This window comes from Mytilus californianus, unplaced genomic scaffold, assembly GCF_021869535.1.
Source record: "Mytilus californianus isolate M0D057914Y unplaced genomic scaffold, xbMytCali1.0.p SCAF_7, whole genome shotgun sequence".
Lineage (NCBI taxonomy): Eukaryota > Metazoa > Mollusca > Bivalvia > Mytilida > Mytilidae > Mytilus > Mytilus californianus.
In genome coordinates this window covers 92082843-92105267 of record NW_026262723.1, presented here as the reverse complement: position 1 = coordinate 92105267, position 22425 = coordinate 92082843, and the positions used below count along the sequence as shown (strand labels likewise).

The 22425-nt window shown below is 34.2% G+C and overlaps 1 protein-coding gene and 1 long non-coding RNA gene across 9 annotated transcripts in view; one reads left to right on the top strand and one right to left on the bottom strand.

Annotated features, from left to right (window-relative positions):
* Positions 1–7022, top strand: part of LOC127708655 (V-type proton ATPase 116 kDa subunit a 1-like) — a 48179-nt gene extending 41157 nt beyond the window's left edge. For all 8 annotated transcript variants that reach the window (XM_052213735.1, XM_052213733.1, XM_052213732.1 and 5 more), the window contains 3 exons: positions 1760–1877; positions 2621–2795; positions 6248–7022. In XM_052213735.1, coding sequence (XP_052069695.1) covers positions 1760–1877; positions 2621–2795; positions 6248–6341 — 387 coding nt within the window. In that variant the 3' untranslated portion in view covers positions 6342–7022. The remainder of the gene's footprint in view (positions 1–1759; positions 1878–2620; positions 2796–6247) is intronic.
* Positions 376–13530, bottom strand: LOC127708764 (uncharacterized). Its single transcript, XR_007985372.1, has 2 exons — positions 12974–13530; positions 376–1405 (listed from the first exon to the last, which is right to left on the bottom strand). It is a non-coding gene; the product is annotated as an uncharacterized LOC127708764 (long non-coding RNA).
* Between the last annotated feature and the right edge of the window lie 8895 nt (positions 13531–22425).

The following is a 22425-nucleotide window of genomic DNA, read 5'->3' as shown; positions in this document are numbered from 1 at the left end:
ACAAGCATTTTTCTAGTTTCATGACAATAACTTGTGTGTAAGTGTTTGGATATTTCTGAAATTGTACTACAAGGTTCCATATCACAAAGGGAAAGCTGGAATTGAGTTTGGGGGTAATTGCCCTAAACGTTTAGGAATTGGGGGCCAAAAAGGGGCCAAAAACACATTTTTCTAGTTTCCAGACAATAACTTGTGTTCAAGTGTATGGATCTCTCTGAAATTGTACTGCAAGGTACCATACCACAAAGGGAAGGCTGGGATTAAGTTTGGGGATGATGAATCATAAGGGGGTTCAAAAAATTTGGGGGGGGGGGGTTTCCATTTTTTTCTTTTTTTCCTTTTTTTTTTTCTTTTAAAATTTTCCATTTTAAGTTGGTTATTTCTGATTTATATTTAAAAGCAAATAATAATGATATGGTAGGAGATACACACCAAACAGGATGTGTAAATTATTATATAATAAGTATTGTGCTATAGCAAGAAATTTTCAATTGCACAGTATTGCACAATAGCAAAAATCTTCAATTGCACAGTATTGCGCAATAGCAAGAAATCTTCAATTGCACCTTATTGCGCAAGAGCAAGAAATATCCAATAGCACAATATTGCGCAATAGCAAGAAATTGTCAATTGTGCAGTATTGCGCAATAGCAAGAAATATTCAATTGCACAGTATTGTGCAAAAGAAGATACTTCGTATAAATTGCTTATTTCTTGACCAATTTCAATGGGGTTTTATTCTTGAATTCTTGGGGTTCTTTAATATGCTGAATCTAACCGTGTATTAAGTTTTTGGATTTTGGGCCCCGTTTTTAAATTGGTCCACATTGAGGTCCAAAGGGTCCAAAATTAAACTTTGTTTGATTTCATCAAAAATTGAATTATTGGGGTTCTTTGATATGCCGAATCTAACCATGTATTTAGATTCTTAATTTTTGGTTCCGTTTTCAAATTGGTCTACATTAAGGTCCAAAGGGTCCAAAATTAAACTAAGTTTGATTTTAACAAAAATTGAATTCTTAGGGTTCTTTGATATGCTGAATCTAAACATGTATTTAGATTTTTGATTATGGGCCCAGTTTTTTAAGTTAGTCCAAATCGGGGTCCAAAATTAAACTTTGTTTGATTTGAACAAAAATTGAATATATGGGGTTCTTTGATATGCTGAATCTAACCATGTATTTAGATTTTTGATTTTAGGGCCCCGTTATCAACTTTGTCCACATTGAGGTCAAAAGGGTCCAAAATTAAACTTTGTTTGATTTCATCAAAAATTGAATTCTTGGGGTTCTTTGATATGCTGAATCTAACCATGTATTTAGATTTTGGATATTGGACCATAATAGGTGAATGTCCAATTTAAAATTTTTAAGTTCTTAGACCACATTCATTCTGTGTCAGAAACCTATGCTGTGTCAAATATTTAATCACAATCCAAATTCAGAGCTGTATCAAGCTTGAGTGTTGTGTCCATACTTGCCCCAACTGTTCAGGGTTCGACCTCTGCGGTCGTATCAAGCTGCGCCCTGCGGAGCATTTTATTTAATATTTTGATATTTTGACTATTTTACTCCGAAATTTGTGTCAGGAAAGATATAGACTGTATACTAGATATATTCATACATTTTTGTGTAGGTGCAGATTTTTTGCTCTTTAAAAATCATGAAAAATTCACAAATTAAAATTTTGATTTCACATGTCTTATTAAACTAATTGAACTTTTGCAATATTTTGAATGTGAAATGATTTTTTGTTACAGTTTGAGTTTGGTGAAGTGTTTATACATCAAGCTATCCACACTATAGAGTTTTGTCTAGGATGTATTTCTCATACTGCCTCATATCTTCGACTTTGGGCTCTTAGTTTAGCTCATGCACGTAAGTATCAACTTTCTATTCTATGTATTAAAGTTAAACTGCCTCTGTGGTCCAGTAGTTACATGCTCAACTCAACAAGAAGAAGTTATGAATTGGATCCCCTGCTTGATAACACCAAAGACTTGGTACCAAAGACTTAGTATTTGCTATTCCTCTGTCAAGTACATGGCATTTAGAAGTAAAAAATGTATCAATGACTATAAAAATAAGGAGATGTGGTAAGATTGCCAATGAGACAACTATCCATCAGAGAACCAGAACTGTTCAGCTTAGATTTAGATGTTGCGTCTTGTAAGGGCGATTAGTCTTCATGTCAGCTGTTTTCTTGTGAGTTACTGCACTGAAAATCTGGCTCAGAGTGTCGTCTAGTACTGTACAAATCAGGAAAATTCTTTTTTAATTGGACATTGATCAGCCATCAATCAATTAAGTGTATGTAACATGTTAAACTTTCATATGTCTCCTGGTGAACACGATGTCATATATCTTAGGTATACTGGTAGATTTTTAATCATTTGAAACTAAATGAAGAAAAGCAAATTAGCTTATCACACTGTATTCCTAATTTTTGTAGAACTCTTACATTAGTCTCACTATTTAAAAAATGAAATAGTTGATAGAGTTATTGTTTCCATGACAAAAACATTGTCAACCGAGGGGAAGTTAAGGAACAAACAAAAACAATACAGAGTTGTTTTTGGTTTATCAATCCTATAGCCATTTATTCTCTTTTTTTTTTGCAGAGTTGTCAGAAGTATTGTGGAACATGTTGCTACGTTTATCTTTAAAGATGGACATTCCTTATGGTGGGTCGGTTATCATATTCTTCATTTTTGGTGCCTTTGCCTGTATTACTGTGGCAGTATTACTTGTCATGGAAGGGTTGTCAGCCTTTCTGCATACCATACGTTTACATTGGTAAGTTTTTGGTCATGTATGGGTTGTCAGCCTTTCTGCATACCATACGTTTACATTGGTAAGTTTTTGGTCATGTATGGGTTGTCAGCCTTTCTGCATACCATACGTTTACATTGGTAAGTTTTTGGTCATGTATGGGTTGTCAGCCTTTCTACATACCATACGTTTACATTGGTAAGTTTTTGGTCATGTATGGGTTGCCTACATATCTCCATACCTTACTTTTACATGGGTAAGTTTTTACACACTCCAAACTCTGGATTATATGGTTTAATCTTTGTCTGTAGAGCCTTCCTACCTGAATACAACAGATGTTAGAATTTAGAGTATGTATGCCAGTAATATGCATTTTTCATGAGAGCCTGTTAAACAAGGTGAAAACAGAAGTGGATTTATGTAAAATATCTCTTTGAGATTACCGGTACTGGACTTCTAAAAAACAAAAGTGCACATGCTTAAATGTCTCCCCTGCTGATGATGATTGAATTTATTTTAAAAGTCATTTAGCTAAATGTTTGAGGCCTTGGTGGATGAGTTTTCTAAGTAGTTCAACTACTGTATCACTAGCCTGTCAACACTCAGGTTGTGAGTTTGAACCCCGCATGTGGCAGGTGTGCTGGACTCCAATCTTAACAAGGATTGTCAGTTTTTTTGCAAGGTTGGTGGTTCTTTCCAGGCACTCCGGCTTTCTCCAACTATAAAAACTAACTGCCACCTAATAGCCAATTGTGCTGAAAGTGGAGTTAAACACCAATCAATCAATAGAAACTTGACATTATCAATCATCAATGTAAAAGAGGTCAATTTCAGATAAACTTGGCTAGACAGACATGTGCACCATACAATCATTTCATTCTCCAAATATAGTTCACATATTACTTATAGTAATATATATTTTAGAAACAGACCTAACCACATAAAATTAACATTGACCAATGAACACTGAAAATGAGATCAAGGTTAGGTGATCCCTGCCAGCCAGACATGTACACATTACAATCTATCCATAAATGAAGTACAGTCGAACCTCCTTGTGTCAAACTCATTTGTGTTGAAAACTCGGATGAGTCGAAGTAATTTCTCGGTCCCCATAAAATTCCTGTTTGATCAATGCATAATTACCTCTGATGAGTCGAACTCAGTCGATTCGAATACTCAGTTAAGTAAAGTAAATTTTATAGTCCCGTCATTGTAAAACGTAAGAAAATTGACCCCGATGTCTCGAAGTTCGAAAGTAAGAATATTCGAAAGATGCAGACCTAATGATAATTTTCAAATTGGAGGTATTTCTTATGTAACCTAATCACTTTCAAAAGAGATTAAAGCTGAGTAAACATACTTGTTTGTATAACAGTTAAATGACATGTTTATGGTGACCGGTAATTAACACCTTTGTTGATCGTCCAAGCGGAACATTAGTGTGTTTAACATATTTCACCTGACATAAAAATGAAATGAATTTAAATGACCCAAGCCGAGATTAAATGAATCGTTAGAATTAAAATTCATTTATTACAATAAATAAAAGGATTAAGACAATAATGATAAATTGATAATAATCTGAATTAAATGTAAAGCAGACGACCTTGTCAGAAACCATTCAGAACTTGTTTCATTCCACGAGTGATTTCATAATTTATAGTGACTGACCTATGTAAATATTTGTGTATGCTATTGATTTTATCTGTGCATGATTTGTATCTGTTTTTGTGTGTTAAGTTATTATGAAGGACCAAAAAATATGGAGATTGGATACACAATTATAAAATGTCATATCGAAAAAAGGCACACTGTTCAAAGTATCTAGTTTACACAAATCTCATACTGTATTTCATGCATTCCAAATTATGACAACACACTCGACCTCGGATGAGTCAAACCTCAAATAAGTTGAATACTTTGGTTCGGTCCCTTCGACTTCGACATAACGAGGTTTGACTGTATACTGTAAATTTAGAAATTATTGCGTGCATTTATTATTACGATTTTTGAAGAATTGACATAAATAGATATTTGTATCAGATATCAGAATGCTTTAATATTATTGCGATACTCTACCAGTCGCATTTTGCATTAGTTAAAACCTTGCAATATTTTCTGAGTAGTTGGAACAATTGCTTATAGTTGCAAATAATGGACAAAACCACGAAAACTATACATTGACCAATGAACTATGGAAAAGTGGTCAAGGTCAGATGAAACCTGCCAGACAGACAATTATACCACATCTTCTTTTTTTTTAAATGGTCACCTTACCACATCTCTTTATTTTTATTTCATTTCATACACAAAATAAAGTTGACCTGTTGCTTATAGTATCTGAGAAACAGACCAAACCATAAAATCTTAACATTTGACCAGTAAACCATGAAAAGGAGGTGAAGGTCAAATTAACCCTGTTAGACAGACATGTACACCTTACAATCATTTCATACACAAAATATAGATGTCCTTTTGCTAAATATATCTGAGAAACAGACCAAACAACAATAATATAACATTAACCAAAGAACCATGAAAATGAGGCCAGGGTTTGTCAGATGGACATATATACATATATTTGATCTATTGCTAAAAATAAGTGAGAAATTCACAGTTAAAATAAAATAAACATTTGGTTTATAGAATTCTTTAAGGTGTGCAAGTCCAACTTTGACAATGTACATGAAGTTTCCATGATTTGGTCATTTTCTCACTTACTATGAGTAACATCTTCACTAGCCAAGGATTAGGATCCAGTCCCCTCCTCTTGGATCGTGATCCTTGGCTAACAAAGATGTATGAGTAATAGATCAGTGCTATTTCTGTCTATAGAATCATTGTAAGGGGTACATATGTATATCTGACAGGTATTAGCTGACCATGATCTCATTTTGTGGTTTTGATAGTGACATATGCATAAAGAATGTGCATTTAGGTTAGAATCTCAATTACTACAGAAATAGTTGGTCTATTTTAAAATTGTTGTAATGTTGTGCATGTCTCTGAAAAAGATCACCTGACTTTGACCTCATTTTTATGGTTCATTGATTAACGCTTAGTTTTCATAATATAAATGTAGTAAGACCTTACCTCAATGGCTGTGATTATTTGCAGTTACTGTACTAGAAGCAACAAGGTTTTCATTGAGGATTATTTTTTACTAATGGGCAAGATTTTGTTTTCATTTGCATATATTCATATTACCGTCATATATTCATATTACCGTTAACTCAGGTAAAATATATAGATAATTTATGATATAAAATATGTTGAAAATTTTAACTTTAATAATTTTATTGAAAATAAGTGTACCCTATCTTAAAATATATTTTTGAGTACATTGGCATATTAAGAAAAAATATTAACTGGTTAATTTTTTTTTAACAAAATATCATTTTAGAACATCTATGCCATGTGTTGCATGAACAAATGTTTACATTTCATTTGAGCTCTTACTATTTTTTTTTCAGGGTTGAATTTAACAGTAAGTTTTATAGCGGTCAAGGATATGGTTTCATTCCGTTCAGCTTCAAATCACTGATGGAACCAACACTGGATGATTAGTGCTGCCAGGCTTATATACATAACTATATATATCTACTTATAAATGGACATTAATACAAAGGAATTTTAGAAAAAAGGAAATGTTACACTATGTCATTTGTCTTCCAGATGTATTTTTAGATGTATTTACCAGAGTATCTTGAAAAAATAGTGTATTTATATGTACAAAATTAAATATACAGGATAATGAACAAAAATTTACCTGCTTACAAAAATTAGATTCATTTTGTTGATAGAATTTACTTGTTTTTATAAGTTTAAATACCAGGGTACATGAATAATAAGGGTTCATATTTTCATTGCTTTCGCATTAGAAAAGGTTTAGTTAAAAACTAGAAATATGATATATAGTAATATTTTCCTAACCAAGAGATTTTTACAGCTTTTATAAATTTTGACTGAGTTGGGCTACTTCAAAAAACAGTCCTGTAAAAAAATGAAAGGAGGTGTTTAAAAAAATTTAGAAATTTATGCAGAAAAAAGTTTAAAAATTAAATGATTAATGTTTTTTTTATCTCATTTCTTTCAGTTGCTTTAAATTTATCTATTGGCATGCAGATTTGGAAAAGCAAATGTAAAAACAAATTATAATTGAACAATATTTTAAAGAATTATATTGTAGACTTAATATTCCTAGTTCATTGGTTTCTCTAATCTCTAATAAAATAATTCATTAGCTAGCTTTGTTTAGTTATATTCTCTTTCCAAATGAGATTTCTTTTATTGTAAGTTCAAAGCAGTTTAAACACAGAGTATACATGTACTATACTCTGTGTTTAAACACAGAGTATAGTTCAGTGGTTGTCGTTGGTTCATGTCTGTCATATTTGTTTTTTCGTAAATTATTTATTTTAAATTAGGCCGTAAGTTTTCTCAATTAAACTGTTTCATATTTTTCATGTCGGGGCCTATTCTTTAGCCGACTATACATCCACTTCATTTGAACTTAGGTGGATAGTTGTCTCATTGGCAATCATACCACATCTCCTTATTTTTTATATGGTATACAAAATTGGATTATGTTATAAAGGCACACTTTTTTGTCCATTGCTTACTACATCTGTCAGGCCACCAGCAGACAATAGTTCAAGTTTGTTGTTCATAGATTTTCAAAAGTTTTATCAACAGCATTGCCGGTAGGGAAATTAAGGTCACTCTAAATTTTGAAGATTTTTGGTTGTGTTATTGTAGATCTTAATTAGTAAAATATGGAACAATGGGGGAAAAAACTTCCGAACTTATTCTAGATGGTTATGAAGAAGCTTCCATTAAAGTTTCATTATGGTTAGAAAAAAAGTTTATTGATGTTTTAAAAACTTTTAATTGTAGAATGTATCTAAATAATAACACTAAAGAAACTAAGTCCATTTTTCAGCAAAATATAGAACAAGGAATGAGCTGTCAAATTGACAGCAAACTGGGTTTCTTTAGTTTGAAAGGTGCTTTCAGGCTTTTTTGACCTGTCTATTTTCCAAACTATCAAGGACCTTAACTCCTGAATGGTTAAAAAAAAATTGTTTATATCAAATTTGACCTTCATTTTGTTATCAGTAACAGCATATTAAAATTTTAAGAGCATTGGTTGAACAGTTTCATAAGTAATAGCACAACGGAAACGACAAAGTGCCATTTTTCAATCTATCAAGAACCATAACTCCTGGACAGAAAACGTGAAAATAGTCAATATCGAACTTCACCTCCATTTTCACTCCTAGACCAAATTTAACCAAACTTGGCCACAATCATCATTGGGGTATCTAGTTTAAAAAATGTGCCTGATGACCCAGCCTGCCAACCATGGCTAAAAATAGTTCAGGGGTAAAATGCAAGTTTTGTCTATTTTTTTTAAAACCAATATAAATATAGAAAATCTGACATGGGCAAAAATGTTCAGAATGTTGAGCTCTACCAATTGTTCATTGACGTCAAAACTGTCAGGCGACTTCTTATAGGAGTTATTGCCCTTAAATGACAAATTTTACCATTTTTTTTTCATTTTTAGCTCACCAGGGCCCGAAGGGCCCTATGTGAGCTTATGCCATCACTTGGCGTCCGTCGTCTGTCTTCGGCATCTGTCGTCGTAAACTATTTCAAAAATCTTCTCCTCTGAAACTACTGGGCCAAATACCTTCAAACTTAAATAAATGTTCCTCAGGAATCTAGTTTATAAATTGTATCCGAAGTTTTGATCCATCGACAAACATGGCCGCCATGGCTAAAAATAGAACATAGGGGTCAAATGCAGTTTTTGGCTTATATCTCAAAAACTAAAGCTTTTAGAGCAAATCTGACATGGGGTAAAATTGTTCAATTGGTCAAGATCTATCAGCTCTGAAATTTTCAGACGAATCGAACAACCCATTGTTGGGTTGCTGCCACCGAATTGGTAGTTTTAAAAAAATTTGGCAGTTTTTATACGACCGCAAAAAATTTTTGCGGTCGTATATTGGTATGACGTTGGCGTCGTCGTCCGGCGGCGTCGTCGTCAGAAGACACATTGGTTTTCGCACTCTAACTTTAGTTTAAGTGAATGAATCTCTTTGAAATTTTACCATAAGGTTCAATACCACAAAAGGAAGGTGGGGATTGATTTTGGGGGTTATGGTACCAACAGTTAAGGAATTAGGGGCCAAAAAGGGGCCAAATATAAGCATTTTCTAGTTTCCAGACAATAACTGTGGTATGGTGTATGGATCTCTCTGAAATTATACTACAAGTTTCCATACCACAAAGGGATGGTTAGGATTTGCTTTGGGGGGTTATTGCTCAAACCGTTTAGGAATTAGGGGCAAAAAAGGGGGAAAAACAAGGTTGTCTTGGTTAATGGACAAATACTTTAGTACAAAACATAATTTAAAGCAGTGTAAGGGAGATAAATCAAATACATCATTGAAATTACTTCCCTTACACTGCTTTTAAATTATGTATAAAGTAATGGTTAATGAACAATTAAGATAATTTAAAACAGTGTAAGGAAGGTAATCTAAATATAACGTTTTGGTTACTTCCCTTACACTGTTTTTAAATTATGTTTAAAGAAATGCATATTTATAAAGGAAGAGCAGTAAAAATATCTACAAATGTTGCATCTTTTTTTTTTACCTAAAAATCCATATGAAAGATTTGACACTATATTTTAAATTCTATTATAAAATAGATTAAGTTAGCACTATGGTAAATTTAAATGGGTAATTATGATTGCAAACTCCATTGGAAATTTGAATTGAGATTATGACCATATCTTGAGGGAAAGAATTTTTTTGGGGGAAAAAAAGGGGGGGGGGGGGTAAAAAGAAATTGTGGGGGGTCAATTTTTTCTCATTTCAGATTTCAGAAATTAAAAAGAATTATTCTTCAAATATTATTTTTTTTTCAAATTTCAAATATTGAAAAATTTCAAGAAGTAATCTTTAATTGCACAAAAAAATTTTGCGGTCGTATATTGGTATGACGTTGTCATCGTCGTCCTGCGTCGTCCGAAGACACATTGGTTTTCGCACTCTAACTTTAGTTTAAGTGAATGGATCTCTATGAAATTTTACCATAAGGTTCAATACCACAAAAGGAAGGTTGGGATTGATTTTGGGGGTTATGGTACCAACAGTTAAGGAATTAGGGGCCAAAAATAAGCATTTTTGTAACTTCCAGACATAACTTGTGTGTTAGTGTATGGATCTCTCTTACATTGTACCACAAGGTTCCATATCACACAGGGAATGCTGGGATTGATTTTGGGGGTAATTGCCTCAAAATATTAGGAATTAGGGGCCAAAAAAGGGGCAAAAAACAAGCATTTTTCTAGTTTCATGACAATAACTTGTGTGTAAGTGTATGGATCTTTCTGAAATTGTACTACAAGGTTCCATATCACAAAGGGAAAGCTGGAATTGAGTGGGGGGGGGGGGGGGGGGGGGGGGGGGGGGGGGGGTAATTGCCCAAAAAGTTTAGGAATAAGGGGCCAAAAAGGGGCCAAAAATAAACATTTTTCTAGTTTCCAGACAATAACTTGTGTTCAAGTGTATGGATCTCTCTGAAATTGTACCACAAGGTTCCATATCACACAGGGAATGCTGGGATTGATTTTGGGGGTAATTGCCTCAAAATATTAGGAATTAGGGGCAAAAAAAGGGGCAAAAAACAAGCATTTTTCTAGTTTCATGATAATAACTTGTGTGTAAGTGTATGGATCTTTCTGAAATTGTACTACAAGGTTCCATATCACAAAGGGAAAGTTGGGTTTGAGTTTGGGGGTAATTGCCCGAAACATTTAGGAATAAGGGGCCAAAAAGGGGCCAAAAATAAGCATTTTTCTAGTTTCCAGACAATAACTTGTGTTCAAGTGTATGGATCTCTCTGAAATTGTACTGCAAGGTACCATACCACAAAGGGAAGGCTGGGATTGAGTTTGGGGGTGATGAATCATAAGGGGGTTCAAAAAATTTGGGGGGGGGGGGATTTTTTTTTTTCCTTTTTTTTTTCTTTTAAAATTTTCCATTTTAAGTTGGTTATTTCTGTTTTATATTTAAAAGCAAATAATAATGATATGGTAGGAGATACACACCAAACAGGATGTGTAAATTGTTATATAATAAGTATTGTGCTGTAGCAAGAAATTTTCAATTGCACAGTATTGCACAATAGCAAGAAATCTTCAATTGCACAGTATTGCGCAATAGCAAGAAATCTTCAATTGCACAGTATTGTGCAATAGCAAGAAATATCCAATAGCACAATATTGCGCAATAGCAAGAAATTGTCAATTGTATAGTATTGCACAATTGCAAGAAATATTCAATTGCACAGTATTGTGCAAAAGAAGATACTTCGTATAAATTGCTTATTTCTTGACCAATTTCAATGGGGTTTTATTCTTGAATTCTTGGGGTTCTTTAATATGCTGATTCTAACCGTGTATTAAGTTTTTGGATTTTGGGCCCCGTTTTTAAATTGGTCCACATTGAGGTCCAAAGGGTCCAAAATTAAACTTTGTTTGATTTCATCAAAAATTGAATTATTGGGGTTCTTTGATATGCCGAATCTAACTGTGTATTTAGATTCTTAATTTTTGGTTCCGTTTTCAAATTGGTCTACATTAAGGTCCAAAGGGTCCAAAATTAAACTTAGTTTGATTTTAACAAAAATTGAATTCTTAGGGTTCTTTGATATGCTGAATCTAAACATGTATTTAGATTTTTGATTATGGGCCCAGTTTTCAAGTTGGTCCAAATCGGGGTCCAAAATTAAACTTTGTTTGATTTCAACAAAAATTGAATATATGGGGTTCTTTGATATGCTGAATCTAACCATGTATTTAGATTTTTGATTTTTGGGCCCCATTATCAACTTTGTCCACATTGAGGTCAAAAGGGTCCAAAATTAAACTCTGTTTGATTTCATCAAAAATTGAATTCTTGGGGTTCTTTGATTTGCTGAATCTAACCATGTATTTAGATTTTGGATATTGGACCATAATAGGTGAATGTCCAATTTAAAATTTTTAAGTTCTTAGACCACATTCATTCTGTGTCAGAAACCTATGCTGTGTCAAATATTTAATCACAATCCAAATTCAGAGCTGTATCAAGCTTGAATGTTGTGTCCATACTTGCCCCAACTGTTCAGGGTTCGACCTCTGCGGTCGTATCAAGCTGCGCCCTGCGGAGCATTTTATTTAAATTGGTCTACATTAAGGTCCAAAGGATCCAAAATTAAACTTTGTTTGATTTTAACAAAAATTGAATATATGGGATTCTTTGATATGCTGAATCTAAACATGTATTTAGATTTTTGATTTTTGGCCCAGTTTTCAAGTTGGTCCTAATTGGGGTCCAAAATTAAACTTTGTTTGATTTCAACAAAAATTGAATATATGGGGTTCTTTGATATGCTGAATCTAAACATGTATTAAGATTTTAGATTTTTGGCCCCGTTTTCAAGTTGGTCCAAATTGGGGTCCAAAATTAAACTTTGTTTGATTTCAACAAAAATTGAATATATGGGGTTCTTTGATATGCTGAATCTAAACATGTATTAAGATTTTAGATTTTTGGCCCAGTTTTCAAGTTGGTCCAAATTGGGGTCCAAAATTAAACTTTGTTTGATTTCAACAAAAATTGAATATATGGGGTTCTTTGATATGCTGAATCTAACCATGTATTTAGATTTTTTATTTGTGGGCCCTGCTATCAAATTGGTTCATATTGAGGTCAAAAGGGTCCAAAATTAAACTTTGTTTGATTTCATCAAAAATTGAATTATTGGGGTTCTTTGATATTCCAAATCTAACCGTGTATTTAGATTTTTTATTTTGGGTCCCCTTTTTTTAATTGGTCTACATTAAGGTCCAAAGGGTCCAAAATTAAACTTAGTTTGATTTTAACAAAAATTGATTCTTGGGGTTCTTTGATATGCTGAATCTAAACATGTGTTTAGATATTTGATTATGGGCCCAGTTTTCAAGTTTGTCCAATTTGGGGTCCAAAATTAAACTTTGTTTGATTTCAACAAATGAATATATGGGGTTCTTTGATATGCTGAATCTAACCATGTATTTTGATTTTGGACATTGGACCATAATAGGTAAATTTAAAAAAATTCAAGTTCTTAGACCACATTCTTTCTGTGTCAGAAACCTATGCTGTGTCAAATATTTAATCACAATCCAAATTCAGAGCTGTATCAAGCTTGAATGTTGTGTCCATACTTGCCCCAACTGTTCAGGGTTCGACCTCTGCGGTCGTATTAAGCTGCGCCCAGCGAAGCATTTTATTTTGAATATTATTATAGATATATATAAACTGTAAGCAGCAATAATGTTCAGCAAAGTAAGATCTACGAAAAAGTTAATATGACCATAATTGTCAATTGACCCCTTAAGGAGTTATTGCCCTTTAAAGACAATTTTACACAATTTATTCATCAAGTTCGCTAACATTTAAAAATCTTCTCCTCTGAAACTACGGGGCCAATTACCTTCAAACTTTAATTAAATGTTCCTTAGGGTATCTTGTTTATAAATTGTATCCGAAGTTTGTATCCATCGACAAACATGGCCGCCATGGCTAAAAATAGAACATAAGGGTCAAATGCAGTTTTTGGCTTATATCTCAAAAACTAAAATCTTTTAGAGCAAATGTGACATGGGGTAAAATTGTTTAATTGGTCAAGATCTATCGGCCCTGAAATTTTCAGACGGTAGTTTTAACAAAATTTTGCAGTTTTTTGTTATTATTTTGAATATTATTATAGATTTAAATTCTAATTCGTAAACTCAAACGAACATAAAATATTTATCAAATAACCACAAACTCTTACATGGGAGACGCCACTTGCAGAGACAAGCGCACATTTTATTATAAATATGAGTATAATATTGTGGCAAGTTCATATAATACACAGGTATTAAGCAGCTTGTACATGTACTGGTTTCCCCATACCAGTGGTCTACAAATCTGAAAATAAATAATATAATTAATAATATTATTTATTTGGCAAAATGCTACTGTACACTTTGACTGCAATGGCTCGAATGACTTTAAACCACCTGAGTTCACTCGTGCATGAACTCAATATCCCAATCGAACCGACCTTACTATAATTAACCAAACACTAGTCAACTATAAACAAACAACATTTTTACATGTTCGATTTTTGTACAACTTTGATAAATACATTTAAATTCTAATTCGTAAACTCAAACGAACATAAAATATTTATCAAATAACCACAAACTCTTACATGGGAGACGCCACTTGCAGAGACAAGTGAGCTCGAAACACAAAGAATGGGAAAATAGCATTGAATATTTATTTGAATTCCTAAATTTTGATAAACTGATAACTGTGCTTTAAAGTCTTCTCTAACGTAACCATCCTTTCCTCTGTCCCATTTTAACCTGTTATGATTCAGAAAAATCCTATCAGAAATACAGGCGTTAGCACTGGCTCTTGTATATGAGAGACGTCTGGAATCATTTCGAAACCTATGAACATTGGACTTCTCAGTGAATGTTATTTTAACTAAAAATTTTAATCAAGGTGTATGTCAGCATCTTTAATATAGTTATTTAAAGAAGTTTTTTTTTTTTTTTTTTTTTTAATAATATACCAATATGCATGTCTGAAGTTCAGCCTAATAGCTTCAATAGCAATCAGTATTGTCTAAATATTCGCCCAAGTGACTTTAATAATAATATGCTAAGTTACTTTAATAATAAACAGCTCAGTGGCTTCATCAACAACCACCTGCCTGTTTTCTATAATAACAAACCTGTCCAGTGTTTTCAACAACAACCAGCACAGTGTCTTCAATAACAACCTACCCAGTGTCTTCAACAACAACCAGCCAAGCGCCATTAATAACAACATGCCAAGTGTTTTCAACGACAACCAGCCCAGTGTTTTTAATAACAAACCTACCCAGTGGCTTATACAAAAACAGGCCCAGTGTCTTCAACAACAACCAGCCCAGAATTTTCAACAACCAGCTCAGTGTCTTCAATAACAACAAGTCCAGTGTCTTCAATAACAACCTGCCCAATGTCTTCAACAACAACCAGCACAGTGTCTTAAATAACAACATGCCTAGAGGGTTCAACAACAACCTACCGAGTGTCTTCAACAACGACCTGCCCATTCTTTCAAACAATAACATGCCCAGTGTCTTTAACAACAACCTGCCCAGTGTCTTGAATAACTACCAGCCAAGTGTCTGCAATAACAACCTGCTCAGTGGCTTCATTAAGAAACAGTCAAGTCACTGCAAGTGTCTTCAACATCTACTAGCCCAGTGTCCTCAACACCCAGCTCAGTGTCTTCAACAACAACCAGCCCAGAGTCTTTAATAACTACAAGCCCAGTATCTTCAAAAAACAACGTGCCCAGTTGCGCCAATAACAACATGCCAAGTGGCGTCAATAACAACATGCCCAGTGGCGTCAATAACTGTAACTATCAGCCCAGTGGCTTAATTAATTACGACATGCCAAGTGGCTTCAATAACAACCAGTCGTGTTTTTCACAACATACTTTTCACTGGTGTCAATAACAAGCTGCTCAGTGTCTTCACTTCAGTGTCTTCACTAACAACGTGCCCAGTGGCTTTACAAATAACCTGCCATGTGGCTTCAATACCAACCTGCCAAGTGGCATTAATAACATGCCCAGTGGCTTAAAAAACTATTAGCCTATAACTTTAATTACGCATGTCAAGTGGCTTCAATAACATCCTGCCCATTGGCATTAATAAAAAACTGCCCAATTGCGTCAATAATAAAATACCCACCCAGTGTGGTATAACAACACGCCCAACTATCAGCCCAGTGGCTTTAATTACAACTGGCCCAGTGTCTTCAATAACACACCCAGTGGCTTCAACAACCTGCCTGTCCATTGGCGGCAATAACAACCAGCCAAGTGTCTTCAACAATAAACTGCCCAATGCTTTACAAGCAACCTGCCCAATGGCTTCAATGGCAACACGCCCAGTTGCGTCTATAACAACCTGCCTGGTGGCGTCAATAACAACATGCTCAGTGGCTTAACAAACAACCTGCCAAGTGGCTTCAATAACAACACGCCCAGTGGCTTCAATACACAACACGCCCAGTGGCTTCAATAACAACACGCACAGTGGAGTCTATAACAACCTGCCCAGTGACGTCTATAACAATCTGCCCAGTGGCTTCAATAACAACACTCACAGTGGCGTCTATAACAACCTGCCCAGTGACGTCTATAACAATCTGCCCAGTGGCGTCAATAACAATCTGCCAAGTGGCTTTACAAATAAACACGTCCAGTGGCTTCAATAACAACACGCCCAGTGGCTTCAATAACAACACGCCCAATGGCGTCTATAACAACCTGCCCAGTTGCTTCAATAAACAACACGCTCAGTGGCGTCAATAACAACCTGCCCAGCGGCTTCAATAACAACACGCACAGTGGCGTCTATAACAACCTGCCCAGTGACGTCTATGATGTGCCCAGTGGCGTCAATAACAACACGCCAAGTGGCGTCTGTAACAACCTGCCCAGTGGCGTCAATAATAACATGCCCAGTGCCCTACAAACAACCTGCCAAGTGGATTCAGTAACAACACGCCCAGTGGCTTCAATAACAACACGCCCAATGGCGTCTATAACATCCTGCCTAGTGGCATCAGTAACAACCTGCCCAGTGGCGTCTATAACAACCTGCCCAGTGGCGTCAATAACAACCTGCCCAGTGGCTTTACAAACAAACACGCCCAGTGGCGTCAAAACCAACAACACACCCAGTGGCGTCTGTAACAACATGCCCAGTGGCTTAATATAACTACCAGCCTATGGCTTGAATTACGACATGCCCATTGGCTTCAACAGCATCCTGCCCATTGGCATTTATAATAATCTACCCAGTGGTGTCAATAACAACATGCCCAGTGGCGTCAATAACATCATGCCCAGTGGCTTAATTAACTATCAGCCCAGTGGCTTAAATTACAACTTGCCCAGTGTCTTTAATAACAACACGCCCAGTGGCTTGAACAATCTGCTCAGTTGCGTCAACTATATAATATCAATATAGTGCCGTCATTACAGCATGTCCAGTGCCTTCAATAACAACCAGTCCAGTGGCATCAATAACAACCTGTCTAGTGTATTTAATGATAACAGACCAGAGGCTTAAATAACTATCAGTCCAGTGCCTTCAATTACAACATGCCAATTGGCATCAATGACAACCAGTCCAATGGCTTCAATAACAACCAGTCCAGTGACTTCAATAACAATAGTCAAGTGGCTTCAATAACAATCAGTACATATGCTTCAATAATAACCAGTCAACGGCTTCAATAAAATCAGCACAGTGGCTTCAATGACAACCAGTCACTTAGTATCAAGACAACCAGTCAGGAGCACGTGGTTTCAAAATTTTTACCAACACATTCAGTAAATTCAACAATCAATCAGCACAGTGATTAAGACAAATAGATACTCAAAAGAAGTAGAACCTAAAGAAATCTACTAGTATCATTCCCAGTGGTAAATTAAGCAACAATAATCAAAATGAAACTCTTGGTAACTGTATTATAGTTTAGCTACAGCTCATGATAACTATACATTATATAACCTGCGCATGTCAGAACTCTGAACAAGGATAAACAAAACCAAATACAAATTTTTTTATAGTCCAATTCCTTTCTCTGAATTAGCTTCTAAAACAAATTCAGCATTATTAAATATTTCTTGTTAAATATAACAGTATAACTGGCGGACCTGTGATAAACTAGATATAAGAACCATTATCAATCATGTCTAAAACAAATGAATGTGTATCATTATCTTTCAAATACTTATATATGTTCTTCTCATTTCCCCATACAGATCATGAAGAGGTATTCTTTTTCATAATCAAATGACATGTACTGAATTACAATCTAAATGTTCATTTTTATAATAAATTCTTAAATTCAATATGATGAAAAACAATACTTATCACCTTGATCTTTAAAACGCTCTTGTTCCTTGTGCTACTTGGTACGTCAAGGTCTGTGTTACAACAGACCTAATTTTCTTCCCATCCTCGGAATCCTAAGCAAGCTCGTCTGATAGGTATTCTTTGACTGTATCCCATTCTGCTAGTGACTTGTCAGCGATCTTAATACACTTGTCCCGCTTAAGAATTTTCTCCATAAGGTCATAGCTAATATTTACGACTTAGAATATTCATCACGATCGGCTGCACGTTTGATCTTGGATACCATATAATCAATTTCAGAATTAAATTCGTGCTGAACATGCTTACTGTAACTTAAACTTATAAGAAAGTCTTGATTTAAGCTGTTTATAAACAAGGTTTCTGATTTATTCGTCGCATCTTCCAGAAGTTCCATCTTTAGGCTATCAATTTTACTATTTAAATACTGTTTAAAATTGTTCAAGGTTATGTCTGCAATTTTGGTTACCATATCTTCATTGTTATGTCAGTATCATAATATCATAAAGGTGATTTTCTTCACGTTCAGAACTTGCCATATTACGAAAAGTACAAGTTGAAGATAAACTAATAAAATGCTACTGTACACTTTGACTGCAATGGCCCGAATGACTTTAAACCACCTGAGTTCACTCGTGCATGAACTCAATATCCCAATCGAACCGACCTTACTATAATTAACCAAACACTAGTCAACTATAAACAAACAACATTTTTACATGTTCGATTTTTGTACAACTTTGATAAATACATATATATAAACTGTAAGCAGCAATAATGTTCAGCAAAGTAAGATCTACAAAAAAGTTAATATGACAAAAATTGTCAATTGACCCCTTAAGGAGTTATTGCCCTTTAAAGACAATTTTACACAATTTGTTCATCAAGTTTGCTAACATTTAAAAATCTTCTCCTCTGAAATACAGGTGAGCGATTCAGGCTCTTGAGAGCCTCTTGTTTTATCTTGAAAACTATAATAGTAGGAGAGAAACTTTAAATAACAAAACTGATCAGCAAGGCAAGATCCATGAACAAGTCAAACGTTATCGATATTGTAAGTAGACGGTCACTCTTCATAGGAGTGTTTGCCCTTAAATGAGGATTTTTTTACCCTCTTTTGTGTATTGAGCAAAAACTAAAGAAGATAGAGAGAAACTAAACAGAAAAAATGATCAGCAATACAAAGCCAACAAAAACGAAATTTGTGTCATGAATTCTATTCTGGTCTACAATGTTGGAGAGAGTCCATTGTTGATTATGCACATAGACCTAGGTGAGTGACACTGGCTCTTTAGAGCCTCTAGTTTATCAGTAACAGCATATAAAAATTTTAAAAGCATTGGGCAGTGGTTCATAAGTAATTGCTTGGAAACAAAATAAAGTGCCATTTTCCTATAGATCAATGACCATAACACCTGATCGGTAAAAGTGAAAATTTTCAATATTCAAATTGACCTCTATTTTGTCATCAGTAACAACACGTTGTAATTTGAAAACTATTAGTAGAAGGATTCATAAATTATTAAATGAAAACCACATAAAGTGCCATTGTCCAATACATCAAGGACCATAACTACTGAACGGTAAATGTGAAAATCGTCAATTTCCTACTTGACCTCCAATTTTATCATCAGTAACAACATATTGTAATTTGAAAACTATTGGTAGATGTGATCACTTTTAAACTAGTGAAAATCTTGCAATGCCAAAAGATGTTCCCTGAACTTTATATTGTGAGAAAATAAAAATGATCACCAATAATGTATGGTCTTGTATTTCAAGGGTTCAAAATACTGTTATGTTTTGAAAAAAACATGTAATATTGGTAATTGCTAATTTTCCCTGTTTAAATGTGTGACATTCCATAATGGGATACTTGAGTTACCATCCAAAAACAAGGTGACTAAGCAAGGAGTTCAAAAGTCAGGTATGTAAACCAAAGGTGTAACCAATTCTTTCTACCTGCCTCCAATAATCAGAAAACATGCACTTGCCTGCTTTATTAACCAGGATTGATTTTATGTTGATAGTCCTAAAGATAAAGTTTTACTACACCTATAACATAAACTGATCCATGAAAATGTGGTCAAGGTCAGAAAAGCATCATCGTTACATGTAGACAGACATATGCACACCTTAAAATCATTCTATACACTAAATATAGTTGACCTATTGCTAACAATATACAAGAAACAATCAAATCATGAAAACTCCAAATAAAGATGACCTATTGCTTATAGTGTCTTAGAAAAGGACCTAACTCCTGCAACTTATCCTAGACCAATGAACCATGAAAATGAGGTCAAGGACAGATGAAACCTGCCAGACTGACATGTACACCTTGCAATTATTCCATACAGCAAATTTAGTTTACCTATTGACTACAGTACCTGAGAAACAGACATAATCATGTAACTTTTTAAACTTGATTACAGATCCATGAAATGAGATCTGGTTCAGCTAAACCTTGTAGGACTGGCATATAGATCTTGCAAGGAACCCATATACCAAATAAAGTTATCCTATTACTCATAATAAGTGAGAAATTCCCATGTTAAAAAACTTTAACTTATATTTTTCAAGCAGTCGTTGATCCATGATAATGAGGTCAAGGAAAATGAACATTTCACAAACTGAAAATTCGTAACATAAGACATCTGTATACAAGGTATGAAGCCTTCAGGTCTTCTACCCTCTGAAATATAAAGCTTACCAGTAATAATAACAGTTTACACTGCCACTTCTACCCTCTGAAATATAAGGCTTAATACAAACAGTTTAGACTGGTGATGGCTGATTGTAATCCCTGTCTTGCATTCTGTGACTTTTGTCGCAGGCGGGACAAACAAGTGCGCATACACTGAAATGTGTCGCCTGCTTAACTGATAAAATTGAGAATGGAAATGGGGAATGTGTCAAAGAGACAACAACCCGACCATAGAGCAGACAACAGCCGTAGGCCACCAATGGGTCTTCAATGCAGTGAGAAACTCCCGCACCCAGTGATTTTATGTCTTAAAGATAAAGGTTTTACTACGAGTATCACATAAACTTAACACTGACCAATGAACCACGAAAAAGAGGTCAAGGTCAGATGATACCTTCTAGACAGACATGTACACCTTACAATTATTCCATACACCAAATATAGTTGACCTATTGCTTATGGTAATTGAAAAACAGATCAAATCACAATAAGAGGCTGTCAGAGTGACAGCAAATCGGATTTTCCTGCAGAGGTCGAACCCTGAGCAGTTGAGCAAGTATGGACACAACATTTAAGCTTAAAACAGCTCTGAATTTGGATGGTGATTGAATATTTGACACAGCATAGGCTTGTGACACAAAATGAATGTGGTCAAAGAACTGAAAAATTTGAAATCGGACATTTACCTATTATGGTCCAATATCCAAATCTAATAACATTGTTAGAATCAGCATATCAAAGAACCCCAATAATTCAATTTTTGATGAAATCAAACAAAAGTTTAATTGAGGACCCTTTGGACCTCAATGGGGTATTAACTAATTAATAATGAAAATAAATACAGGTTAAGATTCAGCTTTTCAAAGAACCCTATATATATTCAATTTATGTTGAAATCAAACACAGTATAATTTTGGACCCTGATTTGGACCAACTTGAAAACTGGGCCCAAAATCAGAAATCTAAATATATGTTTATAAATAGACAAACTAAGCTTAAGTTTTTAAAGGAGTTTGCTTCATCAAAAAATATATATATATAGCATTCAGAAAATAAGTTTATACAGAATAACAAACAAACCAACCACAAAATTCTTCAAACAATTTACAAAAGAAAAGATGAAAAAAATCCAAAATGTCATTTATCATTAATACAATATCTATTAAAAATCTATAAAACTTATCTGTAATTATCTTCAAAATGTCTAAAAATGAACAGTAAATTTCAAACTTTATTTATACTGTCCTCCAAATCTTATTATCAACACTTAAGGAACAGAAAATTTTCAATTAATCTGTCACTCCACTTATAATTGTGAGATAAGATATTTACCAGATGCTTTGTTATCTATTAACAGGTGAAAATTATTTAAAAACACTTAGTGTAATCAAACTTTATATATATAATTAATAGTTCCCAATATTTTTTCTTTCATTTGTCACAAACTAATATAGATCTGCAACTTATCTATCAATGTCAACAATTTTATCTACACAATGTAATGTAATGAAATATATCCTTTAATAAAAATAGATTATTATCTAATGAAAATGATATTTGCAAATCACAATTTCTGTTCAAAGGGAAATAACTCAAGTTCATATAATAAAAATAATTTTGCTATTGAAAGGTCCAAAAATCAACGAGAACAGCTAAAATCGTGAAAATTGAACTTGATCACGACTTGACCGCCCACCCACCCCACCGCCTGCCGTACATCCCCAAATCAATAACCGATTTTTCCTTCAAAAATCCGGTTTAAAACCTTAACATTGACCAATGAACCATGAAAATGAGGTCAAGGTCAGATGATACCTTAAAGACACATGTACATCTTACAATTATTCCATACAACAAATATAGTTGACTTATTGCTTATGGTAATTGAAAAAACAT